Genomic DNA, 15,739 nt, shown 5'->3' with positions numbered 1-15,739 from the left:
GTATATTAATACACAAAAAATATGTTAAATTTGTATCTGGAATATATTTATATATTTATACATAATGTAAGTTGATGATAAATTCATATATATTTATACATATTTGTATATATAATAAATATAAACAGTACACACACATTATGTAAACAAATACTTATTTTGGATATATATATATATATATATATATATATATATCCAAAATAACTGTTTGATATATATATATATATATTTATATATATATATATATATGCACATAAATGCACACAATGCACTTTTATTAGCAGCTCTTTCAGTGAAGGTCTGCTTTGCTGGATGGGAAGCAGAGACCTGCTGAAAACATTAGCATTTCCAGAAACCTTGAACTGGAGCCAGAAGGCCGTACGTCGTCTGCAAACATCTTCTCATCTCCTCAAACTCTGCCGGAAACCCATCAGTCACCCGTGAGCTCAAACTGTGGCAACATTTGATTGATCGTGGAAGATAAATTTCAAATTCGAATCAAAATCTGAACGAGTTTGGAGCGACATTGGGAAACCATACAGTGCATACGAGTGCTAAAATTAGATTTAAGCATACGGAGACCTGTGTGTGATCGCACAAAACGCCTCCTGAATTCCTGCACTGAAGGTTAATAATTCAGAAGAGCTTCCAAATCTTGTCCGACACGGAGGCAAATGGGTCATATTTTCATATGCAAAACACGGCGAGCCCGATGAGAAAAACAACTACAGCCTTGTCGTTTTGCTGTAGATGAGCGCGATACGATGCACAACAAAACAGGCTTTATCTAGCTACATTACAACTTCATGTATTTCACGGCTGGAGATTTTAGAAGCCGTAATTCAAGGGTTTTGCGCAGGAAAAAGACCGGTTTTATTATAATATAAGGCTAAAAAAATTGCCTGATCATTTAGAGAGCTGAACTTTGCCATTCAAACTACCTGTAATGAACTGATTGTAGGGAGAATCTCTACAATTAGAGATAAATGCACTTCTTTAAGGCACTTTGATGATATCTGCAAACGCAAACTTAGTTTGGTACGGAACATGCAAGTCCTGTAAACGCCAATGCATGTCCTTAAAAAAATCCCAACCTCACTTTTTTTTGTGTGTCGACACATTTCTGTCTCTGAAAAAATGTATTAAAAAATCTGATAAAAAATATAAAAAAATGTATAAAAATCCTTTTATAAAATTATTAAATGCATTTATATTTATTTATTTTTAATATAAATAAATTCATATTAAATTCATATTCATAAAATTAATAAAACAAATTCAAACTAAAATAAATAAGTGAAAAACCGAATAAACACAGTAAACAAAGGTAAATAATTAATACAAAAAATATATATAAATATATAGTAAAAATGCAATTGATAAAATAATTTAAATGGAATATATTTTTGATATAAAATAATTAAATATATGAAAATGCAATTTTAATTTAATTTTAACCTGCAATTAATAATATGATAAAATAAAATAAAATATTTTTGTAAATGCAATTACAAAAAAAGAAAAAAAAAAGCTGACAGAAACTGGCAGTGTGGGTTACAGCATATCACAGCTCTTGCATTTTACTAAATAACTAACAGCCTTCGCTTTGTGTCAACACCACGTGACAGATTATACGATAAATGAAAGTATAAGACACTTTCAAAATGACTGTATTTCAGCTGCTTCCTTCCAAGCAACTGATGGAAAAATGGGACCTTCGTTAGTTTCCTTTTGTGATTTACTGATATTATTTAAATCAGCATGGCATGACTGCAAAAGCAGAGCGCATGAATACCGAAAGCAGATGACAAAAAACGCGCGCAACAAATGTGCGTGTGCAGATGTGCATAGAGAAAAGGAAAAAAGAAAAAAGAGTGTCTAGATCGGAAGGAAGCGTGCAGAAACCACAGAGCATGAAGATGCAGCTAAATTTACTCTGGAGTTCAAAAGAATACTGAGCAGGGCATGTGTCAACACTTCTCATATTTGATGGACAAAACCGGTGAACAATATCTGCATCAGATTTGTGGGATGAATTGTGTGCCGTTTTGTGCAAAAGAACTGCAGATAGCGCTTGGTTTAGTGACCTAATAAACGTTTACGTGGCGAATATGTCTATGATGAAAGTCTTAAACGGTTATGTTTTTTCTTCTCAGATGTTTCTCGTAAGAAAAAGAGCTCGATAACCTCTCCTCCAGACGTACTACTAACGGTGCAAACAAAAAAAAATCTGATTTTGAACTTTGAATTACCTTTTCCAAATGATTTCAGCTTATTTGTGCCATCCACATCAACTGCATATTTATATTTAAGACAAAAACTGCCATCAAACGGTCATATTTTATCCTAAAATAACCAAAAAGATTAATTTATTTATAATAAATTGATTGATCGAGGATAAATTATGTTTAAGGATATATAAATTGTGTGGGGTGAATGGGATATTTCAACAAATAAATGCTGGAAACTGAAAAATGCATCTTTTGTTTTATGATACGTTCAATATATTTCATATATTACTTTTAATAAATAAATAAAAACTCCTTAAGGAAACTGAAAAATGATGTTTAAGAATATATAAATTAGTGGGGTGAATATATAGGTATTTCATAAATAAAAAAGTAAGTAAATGAATAAATAAATGCTGTTTAATGAAATATTAAATATATAAAAATGTTATATATTACTTTTAATATATAAATGCATAGAGAAATAAAAACTAAATATATGCAAAATATATTTTAATATATTTAATATTACTTTTAATATGTATAAAAACAAACAAAGGAACAAATAAATAAATAAATACATATTTTCCAGTATTATATTATTTGAAATACAAACACAAACAAACAAATAAATGCTTAAAGAAATGAGACATTTATGTTATTATTTATATTATTTTGTAGCGAGACGTGACCTCAAACAAGCAAGCTGTAAATACCCTTTAAATGCTGTCACTAAAAGCGTGAAATGTCTAAAAGCGTCTCTTTAAGGTACAGGTGAGTGAGTAAACACAGCCGTTTCTATGGGCCGTCGGAGAACCTGGTTGCCATGGCAGCGGGCGAACGGTGAGTCAGTGGTGAGGTTGGAAAAGTAAAGTAGAGGAAGGAGTCCTGAGTAACTCCTGCCACGTGATTGGCCAGCGCCGGGGCTGCACTGACCACAGCCAGCGCCAGGGAATGGAAAGCATTAAACATTTTGGCTTTGCCAAGGCAGTCTGCAATCTTTAGCGGAGCGCTGACATCGGAAGGATGCTGGCCGCTCCGCTAACAAGACCATTAAAGATGGTTTACACTGAGAGAGCAAAAAGCAACAAGAGGCCTTTCATATAAACTGTTGCCCGAGCAACTTCAAACTTTAAATGGTAAACAAACTGAGCAATATCGTGTGTCTTCAGAATACAGCTGCCAGTGCTGCGTTTGTAAAAGCTGAACAGAGTTGAGCGACCTAAAACAAATCTGAAAGTAGTAAAAAAAACAAAAAAAAAAACATTTTTTAAAAAGACTATAATTAAAAAGAAATTCAATATACAACTTGTAAAAAATAAATAAATAAATAAATAAATAAAAACAGTAAAATAAAATAAAATGTAACAAAAAAATTATGCAAAAATTGATTGTAAAAAAATAAATGTGAGTGTATTTAATATATATATATATATATATATATTCTATTGCAACTGCAATAATAAATATTTAGTATAATATATAATAATAACAACTAATAAAATTATATATAAGTATCATTTATTATACTTTAAATTATTGTTTATTAGAGATTTTATTTTATAATGGCATTTTGTAAAAATACCTTATATTATTATTAAATTTCATTTAATTAATTGAAGAATTGTAAAACATACAGCGTATTATTGTTTGTATTACTTTGTATTATTTATTATAATAATAATAATAATAATAATAATAATAATAAATAAAATCTAATAAAATAAACCAAGTTGCTTGGGTGTTATGGCAGCTTAATGGTGCTCTGGGTGCTTACTAGCAAAGACTAGGGTTAGGGTTAGTGATTTTAAAGAAAAAAAAAACTTACATAAGCATAAGCGATAACGATAGTGATGCTTGTCATGGTAAAGCACACCACTAATGAATGAGTGCGTTCATTTGTGTGAGGGTTGATAAAGCAGACGACACGCAGAAGAGCAGAGGGCCATTTTCATAGCCCTGACCTGGGGCGAAATCACCTCGCGCTGCATAATGACTAGGAAATACCTTCACACGCACGTCTACCGAGGACGAGACGGGGTGAACACCCACCTGGACCACCGGGTGACCTCCGGTAGGGGCTTTGACCGCCCCGCGGCTGCCCTCGGTCTCGTAGTGGGCCCTGTGGTGCGGTTTGGGCTGCACCTCGATGTGGAGCTCGTACTGATCGGTGCGGCTCGGCAGAGGCCACTCCAGCGGAGGCAGGGAGGCCACAGGGATGCTGGGACACACGGAAGATCGTAGTCATGCTCATTTGCTTCACATGTCACGTTCTTATACAACAGCTCCAACCGCAAACATCTTTATAGTTTGGGGTCAGTAAATTTTATTCAGCAAGGATGCGTTAAATTGAAGGTAAAGAGGCGAAGGATTTATATTTTAAACAAATGAACTTTCTTTTCATGAAATGAAATAGGAAGCAGTACAACTGTTTTTTAACAATAAAAATAATTTCTTGAGCAGCAAATCAGCATTTTAGACTGATTTCTGAAGGAAAAATTCTGCTTTGATCAAAGGAATAAAGTCAATTTTATAATATGCTTGAATAGAAAACGGTTTCTTAAATTATAACTTTTTTACTCTATTCATATAAAATAAATGCAGTCTTTGGGGGCATAAGCAACATTTTTCAAAAACATTTAAAAATAAAAATCCTTATTTATTAATAATTATAATGAATAATTATTACGATTTTAATTCATTTAAAATCTTACGAATTGTTAAATATTTTTAAATAGATAACAGCCAAAATATTTTGCAATGTTGTTATTTTTACTGTAATTATGTCAAATAAATGATTCTCCAAGACATACATTTTTTTTATTAAAAATAAATAAATACTGTATTAAATGTATATTTATTTATTTGTTTAATATTGACATATTTTAATATTTAAGGCAACCAATAACCAAGTCTGCACCAAGACACGTTTGCCAACAGTTAATAAACCAGCATTTTAAATAAATATCTTTAATGACGAATTAGATTTTATTTCAATATATATGAATATCGGCCAAATATCGGTGACCGATAACTCTACTTACTAGATCAGTATTAGTACTAACACCCATATTAGGGATTACATGTATCATGAAAAAGTACATTTGTATCTTTTGAGTGTAAATAAAAATGACTAAACTGCAATGACAACAAACACACCTCTTCTGTATTTCTATATAGTAATTCTATATTCTCTATAGCAAAAACATATTTTTACTAACTACATTTAATAAAAGCAAGAAAGGCCTCTAATAATATCTGGCTCTACATTTTTGTATTCTATCTTTTTTTTTAAATATATTACAGAATTTATAAAAACAAAAAAAAATTCTACCTTTATTGTGTTAAGCTGAGACTTGTTAAAGCGCTTGCATATAATGACAAGCTCTTTTGTTGATTTTGATTGCTTCCATCCATCGCATTTGCAAGTCGTTTTAGATAATTGTCAATTTGATTGCACATATACTACTTAAACTGAACTGAGCTAGACGTATGAATTCAATAACGAAACGCCTTTAACTAAAAATTAAGTGTTTGATCTTGTCATGATAAATTACTCTATTCCCTATTTGATACTGTTAAGTGCTTTGGCACAATCTGTATTGTCACAAGCGCTATATAAACAAAGGTGACTTGACTAAATATAAATCACTTTTCAAGCATACCTTGCATCGGAAGAAAAATCAGCTAATATTTACCTGCATATTCCCGGCACTAGCTGTTTAGGCCAGATTTGAGGGATTACGAAGAACGGTTCGGGGCCAGGTTTGGTCTTCATATCCTGGTCACATGACACCAGGTAACTCTCAGTGTGGTTCTCCTGGTAAAGCGGGTAGGGCTGCTGGTTGGTCTTCACGATTTTGGTAGGAATGGAAGCAGCTTGGGCGATGCTGAAGCCATTCATGACCCCTGAGATGTTATTGGAGCCGTAATGGGGGGCGTGATGCTCTTCGTGGCCACCGTGGGGCGACGGGCTGCGCGAACGGGCCACCGGCACCAGGTTTCTGTACATGTCGTAGGTGCGTTTGCATAGAGGGGAGGTGGAGCGCGAGCCGGGCCGGGGCGAAGGAGACCGTGGCCCCACGCAGCCGTCCTCGGCCAGGCTGCTTCGAGGAGAGGTCCCCGGGCTGGTTCGGGGGGAGCCCGTGTGGACGCCTTGGAGTCGGGGGCAGAGTTCTCCAGCCGCTTGGCTGTTGCTGGGTGAAACGCAAGGGGAAGCCCAGGGCGAGAGGTTCTCTGATTGCCAGGAGGTGGATGAGTTGCTGCTGGCGGGACTCAAGCACTGAGGCTCCCTGTAGGCCAGAGGGTCGTGACCGGGCACGGTGAGACCGGGACTGGGGCTGATGTTCACCAGATGGTTCTGGAGCGAGTCTCGACCATGACTATAGTGCTCTCGAGAGGGCGTGATCTCGATCCGGGGGCTCAGGGCTTGGCTGTTGGGTCTGGCGTTCTCCAGGAAGCTCTTGGGCTCCAGTTGGGCGTAGCCCGAGAGGCCCCCGGCGCTGAGTTCGGCGAAGGAAGCTGCACACGGCTTGATGCCGTACGGTTGAGCCTCCTCCACGGGATAGGAGAGGCCAGGAGGAGAGATGAGGTCTTTGGTCGACGAGATGCTCTGCTCATCTGCAGCAAACAAACCAACAGACACAAAGTTGGTAAGAGTGTCCAATAATTCGGCAATCAATGTATGCTGCCTACTATTTAAAACTGCATGCATTTATAGTGTTTTATGCAATACAGATCCGTTAGAAGCAGCTTCAAAGTAATAAACAAGAAAATAACAGCATTGAAAGACAATATGGTCATCTATTGAGCTCAATTAATCTTCAGAAACACTGCGAATGTGACCAAACTCATTTGTTAAGCTCAGTGCAACTACAAAGACAACAGTGCCATCAGTGCTTTGGTAGTAAATGATTTCATGTCATACATAATCAGGTCACGAAAACGTAGCACTCGTAATTCGATTATATTACAGTTATATGAAAATGTTCACAGATTACTCAACACAACGATTGCAAATTATTCATCGATTCTTCAAAATTCCAATCGTTCCTTTCTAAAACGTTCATATTCTTCGACTTATTCGAGTATTCACAATATAGCATGGCCACGTAAATGTCACGTAAACTAATTCTATTACTATTACTATTCCCATCACTGAAGAAGAGTGTGTAACAGACTATACTTAGTATCTGTTTAACACCGAGTGTCATTTATTACAATTTAGTTCAATGTTGCTTGAGTTTGGTTCGATAACTGTGTGAATGCTGCCAAGTTTGTTACTCGAACTAAGTTCAGCTACAAAACAGCACTACAGAAGATAACGGCGTCATTATTCAGCTCGAGTCAATCCAATTTTATTCAATAATCGTGCAAAGTTAATCAGAGTATTAAACAAGCTCTGCTATGAGCACATCTACACAAGATAGAATTATTCAGTTCATGTTTGTTCATTTTTCATTTGATTCGGATTCGACAATCTATTCTGGAAGCAGCAAGTAGCGTTCTCTTCAGTGGCCTTTTCCCAAAGCCTTCGTTTAAGAGCTGGAAGCCACGAATCAAACCAGTCGCTACGCAGAAGTGTATCTGAAAATCGGACAAAATGTCAAAGGTGTGCTCTTGAAGGCTTAAACAATTAATGAAACTTTTCGAATTGCATAATCGTGACTACGGGATGTCCATTACAACATTCACCGCACATTTGCGCAAATACGTCATTGGCTGCGCTTCCTATATGGTTTATGTAGCCATGCATTTTTTCATTCCGCTGTTAAACGTGATCATTAGAAAAATAAGTTCAAATGTGTGATAAAAACCATGTACCATCGATTAACAACCTTGTAGCTCGAGTTAATTCCCCTATACAAAAAAATATTGGGATTTTAAGAAGTCCAGAAGTCGACTGTTGCGCTCTATGGGAATAAATACAATTGCATTCGTAATCAAATTCTGTGTATTCATTTTTAACGTTTTTACACGTTTGGCAGTCCAATCAACTCCAGCACTGGTTCGTTACGTCACACTGGAAATCACGGCGTGTTCTGCATTCTACACGTTTGCAATCTGTCACGCGTGTCATGCAGGTTCGAGTTCAAATGTCATTACCGCCATGTGCAACGTCAAAACTGTGAATGAAATGATCGCACTCTGAGCGTTTACCGACGACGTCTACTGCATCTTTCAGATTACAACGTACAGTACATTTAGCGTGGTTAGAAAATGTATTGCATTAAGCGTCTCCAAAGGGTCATGTCTCAGATGAGATGTGCTCCACTGTCATTTTCAAGTTTTTCGAAACATGCAAATGTTACCGTAATGGTAATGACATAAATATTGTAAGCAGAGATAAAAAAAATGTAAAATAACAATAAATTCTAACATCAAATTATATATATATATATATATATATATATATATATATATATATATATATATAATTTGATGTTAGAATTTATTGTTATTAAAAAAAAAAATATATATATATATATATATATATATATATATATATATATATATATATACATATATATATATATATATAAATAATTACATGTTAGAATTTATTATTATATATTTTATATATTAATATATTTTAATGTTTAAAAAAAATATATATATAATAAAAAAATATATATATATATATATATATATATATATATATATATATATATATATAATATTTTTTTAAATCACATCAGTTTTTAAAATAACAATTCAATTAAAATATCACTGATTTTAACATTTTGCTATCCAGGAAAACCAGAAAAAATAAATAAATAAACAACAAACACACAAATAAATGCTTAACAACAACTATAGTACTGTATAATAAAAGCCTACAAGTATATATATATGACATTAAAATAAATTTACTATTAATAGCTCAGTTCCATTAACATATGAGATAGTTTTGAAATCCTCCCAGGAGAGCGTTTCTGTCCCAATATAGCCTATTATGTTTAATATGCATTATCGTACAGCCTATATATGTATTTAATGTTTTTTTAAACAGTAGTTACAGTCTTCAGCACACATCTCACACAGAAGCTCAGCGAAACAAACCTTGAAGTTCCGTCGTGGTTCCATACTCAAAAAGATACTCAAACTCCAGCTCATCCTGACAGTGCACCTGATCGAGCTCCTCGGCCAGTCCTAACGCAGCCTTATCGTCGTAAAAAGAGCTCATCTGTGTCGGTGTGATTTATTTACGCCGCCGCAAATTCATAAACGCGACCAGACAACGCCGGCTGTTCGACACGCAGGGGTCCGAGCGCCAAACGCACGAGTGGCGAGCGAGCGACAGACGCGCTCGAGTCAGGTTCAACTTCCGCTTTAAACTTCTCGCACACCCCCGTGTACGCTCGCTCGCGGCGCCGAAATGCTATCAAAGAAAAGCGTTCGGGAACGGCGTCGAAGGACGCGTCGGAACGGACGGGGCGCGTCAGAGACTGAGTGGCGCTTCGGACACGTTCCTCTGAGTGTTTGTTGGACTACAGGGAGCAGAAAGTAAGACGTCAAACAGGAGAGATCAAACGGACGGCACGCGCCTCCTGTTGACGTTGACTAGTTATAACCGAGACCACTGAAGCGACTGTTAGTCCTTTATGTCAGTTTATAAAAGAATCTGAACTCATCCCATAAGAACTGCTGCCCCCGAGCGTTCATCACTATACAATACCCCACGACCATCACAGAAACAGAGCTATATAGCTATATATCTATCTGTATGTGTATATATATACACACACTATCTATCTATCTATCTATCTATCTATTTGGTCTATCTATCTATCTATCTATCTATCTATCTATCTATCTATCTGTCTGTCTCTCTCTCTCTGTCTCTCTGTCTGTCTCTCTCTCTCTCTGTCTCTCTCTCTCTGTCTCTCTCTCTCTCTCTCTCTCTCTCTCTCTCTCTGTCTCTCTCTCTCTCTCTGTCTTTCTCTCTCTCTCTCTCTCTGTCTCTCTCTCTCTCTGTCTCTCTCTCTCTCTCTCTCTCTCTCTCTCTCTCTCTCTCTCTCTCTCTCTCTCTCTCTCTCTCTCTCTCTCTCTCTGTCTCTCTCTCTCTCTCTCTCTCTCTCTCTCTCTCTGTCTCTCTCTCTCTCTCTCTCTCTCTCTCTCTCTCTCTCTCTCTCTCTCTCTCTCTCTCTCTCTCTCTGTCTCTCTCTCTCTCTCTCTCTCTCTCTCTCTCTCTCTCTCTCTCTCTCTCTCTGTCTCTCTCTCTCTCTCTGTCTCTCTCTCTCTCTCTCTCTCTCTCTCTCTCTCTCTCTCTCTCTCTCTCTCTCTCTCTCTCTCTCTCTCTCTGTCTCTCTCTCTCTCTCTCTCTCTCTCTCTCTCTCTCTCTCTCTCTCTCTCTCTCTCTCTCTCTCTCTCTCTCTCTCTCTCTCTCTCTCTCTCTCTCTCTCTCTCTCTCTCTCTCTCTCTCTCTCTATCTCTCTCTCTCTGTCTCTCTCTCTCTCTCTCTCTCTCTCTCTCTCTCTCTCTCTCTCTCTCTCTCTCTCTCTCTCTCTCTCTCTCTCTCTCTCTCTCTCTCTCTCTCTCTCTCTCTCTCTCTCTCTCTCTCTCTCTCTCTCTCTCTCTCTCTCTCTCTCTCTCTCTCTCTCTCTCTCTCTCTCTCTCTCTCTCTCTCTCTCTCTCTCTCTCTCTCTCTCTCTCTCTCTCTCTCTCTCTCTCTCTCTCTCTCTCTCTCTCTCTCTCTCTCCACCTCATCAGACATCATCGCAATCTTTTCTCTGACCCGCAAGTTTCTGGGAAAATAACCCGCAATTTCAGACCCGCAGTTCTTCCAGACCGTTTCAGAGCGAAATGACACGACGTGATTATTTACACGGTGGCAGCATCTAGGGTTATTCAACATTACCTGAACTTTCCATTGCAGCACGATCCATGAACAGACAAGGAGTCTGATTTTCATGTTACTAACGACATTCCGTCTTCGCGGTGAGTCACGATCAACCATAAGAAATAAGAAACCATGTCTGTGCCACGTCCAAGCAAAAACCAGTAGTAGTAGTAGTAAATAATTTCATGTTTCGTGCATCAAACACATGCAACTCAAGTGCATCTCTGAATAAACCAAATAAAAATAACTTTCCACGTGTCTGACAAACTAAAGCAAAACTGTGCATTCCCCTAAACGCTTGACATTTGTCTGAATGAAACGTGATTCTAAACCCAGTGTAAGAGTACGTAAAGAAATTAAATTAAATTTTCACGACCCCGCATGTAAGGATGCCCCCCATGACGTAAGAGCCCTTTACTGTACGTACAGTAATATACCGCGCTTCTTTCATCGCTCAACACATCGCTATAATTCCATTTGCATTGCATTCAGCATGAACAGTCAAGCTATGAGAAAACGTTAAAAATCAAATTATTGATTACCAGTAATTCACAACACTTCAGCGCGCGCCATCCATACCTTGATCCATCGACCTCATGCTGTGGAAGTGCATCAGTCTCCAAGACTCTCTAAACATTTGGAAAATATACAAAAAAATTAAAAAATAAACTCAACAGTCCGGAAACTGCCTTTCTGTACAGTTCATAGCAGAGAGAGAGAGAGAGAAAAAAAATCTGGAAAAAGAAATACTCCGATATATAAGCGCAAAAAAAAGAGTTGTGCGCGGCGCGGAGTCCTCACTGAGGATTGACTCGAGACTCGAGAGCGGCTTCCTTCCCCGGCTCTGGGTGTTTATAATGGTCCAACGCTGTAAAATAACGGGATTCCCTCAGTGTTTCCTCCTGTTTGTGCGCCCTGCCATGGAAACCTGGAGCGGCTCCATCTCGGAGACTCAGGGCTTTCCTGCAGAGCGCGCGCTCAGGAATCCATGACGTGTCCGGCCTCTGCGCCAAGGCATCTCTGCGGCTTCTCTCAGACAGTGGCGCACAAGAACCTCATTGTGGCCTTGAGAAATTAGCGCCGGGGAAGAGGAGGAGGAGGAGGAGGAGGAGGAGGAGGGGGAGAAACATGAAAACAGGAGCGCGTTTAAGGTGCGCGCGGCGGGGCTCATTGAGAGACCTTCAGGGGCTCGCTGGGCACAGGCGCGGAGGATCGGCCGCAGAAAGTGTTTGAATGGCGTTGAACAGGGATATGGTATGAACTCGCTTTTCGCTGGAAAGCGTCAAAAGTAGTCAGGTTTTTATTTGTAAAATTATTAATTCAGTTTATTATATGTTATGCATTCACTGTTAAATTCTAATTCACAAATGTAAATTATGTATATATATATGCAAATAATGTATATGTATCTGTATATATATATATATATATATATATATGTGTGTGTGTGTGTGTGTGTGTGTGTATGCATATGTATATATATATATATATATATATATATATATATATATATATATATATATATATATATATATATATATATGTATACACACACACACACAGACACACACATATATATGCAGATATATACACATATACACATTATTTTCATTCACTAAAATGACATATAGGTGTGAATATATATATATATATATATATATATATATATATATATATACACACACATGTATGTATGTATGTGTGTGTGTGTGTGTGTGTGTGTGTGTGTATATATTTTCATTCACTAAAATGACATATAGGTCTGAAAAAGATATTTTAAGAAACATACTTAGACAAAACAGAAAGAACATGGATTAAGATTAGGGTTCAATAAAACAGTTTCTACTCAGACAACATGCCATGGAAAACGTGGCATGGTTTATTCATGAAGTCTTTCCCTTCTGATCCCAAATATTGGGCTACTCTTGAAATCCATCCAAAGATTTCAAAGTTTATTTGACGCGCCGAACTTGGACCGCGGTGAAAAGTATTTTCAGCGTTTTCTTCTCAAAATCAGGACACGGAACAAGGCCCGGCCCATTTATCGACGCAGCCCGCGTTTATCCGAGTTTATCATCGTCCCTCTTAAATCAAAGGCACCGGGCTGCGTCAAATAAACCCGAGCAGTAAATGTTTCGAGAAAATCTAATGCAGCACATTAACAGCTTCTCCCAGCGCCTAGATCAAGAGAGAGAGAGAGAGAGAGAGAGAGAGAGAGAGAGAGAGAGAGAGAGAGAGAGAGAGAGAGCTGCTGCGTTCTGGGATGCAAGAGGATGCCAAAACAAACTGCACGGGGCCCGTCGAGTGAGCGCGCTCCGATAAACTCCGCTGTAAAGTTTATCCCGGAAAAATCCTGCGATGCGATACACTGACTTGTTCAAACACGCGAATGAATGAAGCGCTGCGTCCCACGCCGACCTCTGGGCCTTCACCTGCAACATCGCTTCCGGTTATCCTTTCTATGTATCTATAGACCTCGCGTGGAAACGCTTCGCCGGTGGCCGCATCAGAGACGGGATGCGCGTGAAGGAAACTGAGCATCAGATGCTTTAAAGCGACTCTTGGAGGAGTGAAGGAAGACGAGAGCAGCTTGGAAAGAGAGAGAGAGAGAGAGAGACGTCTAGCAGATGTACATTCCTCCACTGTTACAGCACTCTTATGCAACCCAAAAAGTGAACGAAGTAAATCAACACGGCACGACGCGTCCTTCCAGACGACGGGATCCGCGGTTCCGTCTTCTGCCGAGGAGACGCGCTTTTTCCAGGTTGTCGGGCATGAACAGGGAGGACTTTTCCGACGGCAGCAGTCGTATTTGAGCCGAGCTTTCGTGCTTTTATGTCCCGGGCCGCGGAGAGGTTTCGGCATGTTTCGGAAAAGGGAAAAACTCCCAGGCCACGTGCTCGATCGCTTCCAAAACGTCCATTTTGCCCTGTTACCTCATGCAACACTATTGCTATTACTATTGCAATATTTTTTATAGCCCATATGCTTAGTCAAAATATTTTTATTTTATATATATATATATAGGCTACCTTTATTATGCATATACAGCCTAATGCATTTTGTATATATTAAATATGTTTATTAATTATATTAAATGTATAATATGAATATATATATATATATATATACACACAGACGTGGACAAAATTGTTGGTACCCTTTGGTCAATGAAAGAAAAACTCACAATGGTCACAGAAATAACTTTAATCTGACAAAAGTAATAATAAATAAAATTCTATAAATGTTAACCAATGAAAGTCAGACATTGTTTTTCAACCATGCTTCAACAGAATTATTAAAAAAATAAACTCACGAAACAGACCTGGACAAAAATGATGGTACCCTAACTTAATATTTTGTTGCGCAACCTTTGAGGCAATCACTGCAATCAAACGCTTCCTGTAACTGTCAATGAGACTTCTGCACCTCTCAGCAGGTATTTTGGCCCACTCCTCATGAGCAAACTGCTCCAGTTGTGTCCGGTTTGAAGGGTGCCTTTTCCAGACTGCATGTTTCAGCTCCTTCCAAAGATGCTCAATAGGATTGAGGTCAGGGCTCATAGAAGGCCACTTTACAATAGTCCAATTTTTTCCTCTTAGCCATTCTTGGGTGTTTTAGCGGTGTGTTTTGGGTCATTGTCCTGTTGCAAGACCCATGACCTGCGACTGAGACCAAGCTTTCTGACACTGGCTAGTACATTTCTCTCTAGAATTCCTTGATAGTCTTGAGATTTCATTGTACTCTGCACAGATTCAAGACACCCTGTGCCAGACGCAGCAAAGCAGCCCCAGAACATAACAGAGCCTCCTCCATGTTTCACAGTAGGGACAGTGTTCTTTTCTTGATATGCTTCATTTTTTCGTCTGTGAACATACAGCTGATGTGCCTTGCAAAAACTTCGATTTTTGTCTCATCTGTCCACAGGACATTCTCCCAGAAGCTTTGTGGCTTGTCAACATGTAGTTTGGCATATTCCAGTCTTGCTTTTTTATGATTCGTTTTCAACAATGGTGTCCTCCTTGGTCGTCTCCCATGTAGTCCACTTTGGCTCAAACAACGACGGATGGTGCGATCTGACACTGATGTTCCTTGAGCATGAAGTTCACCTTGAATCTCTTTAGAAGTCTTTCTAGGCTCTTTTGTTACCATTCGGATTATCCGTCTCTTAGATTTGTCATCAATTTTCCTCCTGCGGCCACGTCCAGGAGGTTGGCTACAGTCCCATGGATCTTAAACTTCTGAATAATATGTGCAACTGTAGTCACAGGAACATCTAGTTGCTTGGAGATGGTCTTATAGCCTTTACCTTTAACATGCTTGTCTATAATTTTCTTTCTGATCTCTTGAGACCACTCTTTCCTTTGCTTCCTCTGGTCCATGTCGAGTGTGGTACACACCATATCACCAAACAACACAGTGATTACCTGGAGCCATATATATAGGCCCAATGGCTGATTACAAGGTTGTAGACACCTGTGATGCTAATTAGTGGACACACCTTGAATTAACATGTCCCTTTGGTCACATTATTTTCAGTGTTTTCTAGGGGTACCATCATTTTTGTCCATGCCTGTTTCGTGAGTTTATTTTTTTAAATAATTCTGTTGAAGCATGGTTGAAAAACAATGTCTGACTTTCATTGGTTAACATTTATAGAATTTTTATT

The 15,739-nt window shown here is 38.2% G+C and overlaps 1 protein-coding gene across 2 annotated transcripts in view; it reads right to left on the bottom strand.

The window, feature by feature from the left end:
• The window catches only part of nfatc2a (nuclear factor of activated T cells 2a), a 31,901-nt gene extending 19,986 nt beyond the window's left edge, over nucleotides 1-11,915 (bottom strand). The window contains exons 1-3 of one of the 2 annotated variants that reach the window (XM_043230260.1): nucleotides 11,650-11,915; nucleotides 5,927-6,848; nucleotides 4,281-4,449 (exon numbers count right to left, since the gene is read on the bottom strand). In XM_043230260.1, the coding sequence (XP_043086195.1) occupies nucleotides 4,281-4,449; nucleotides 5,927-6,848; nucleotides 11,650-11,707 (1,149 nt within the window). In that variant the 5' untranslated portion in view covers nucleotides 11,708-11,915. Of the gene's footprint in view, nucleotides 1-4,280; nucleotides 4,450-5,926; nucleotides 6,849-9,290; nucleotides 9,738-11,649 lie in introns of those variants that run through there. The other variant, XM_043230259.1, reaches the window with a different exon arrangement.
• Between the last annotated feature and the right edge of the window lie 3,824 nt (nucleotides 11,916-15,739).

The sequence above is a fragment of the Puntigrus tetrazona genome, unplaced genomic scaffold (assembly GCF_018831695.1).
Source record: "Puntigrus tetrazona isolate hp1 unplaced genomic scaffold, ASM1883169v1 S000000148, whole genome shotgun sequence".
NCBI lineage: Eukaryota > Metazoa > Chordata > Actinopteri > Cypriniformes > Cyprinidae > Puntigrus > Puntigrus tetrazona.
Note: the sequence above shows the minus strand (reverse complement) of the source record. Positions and strands in the feature narration are given on the sequence as shown.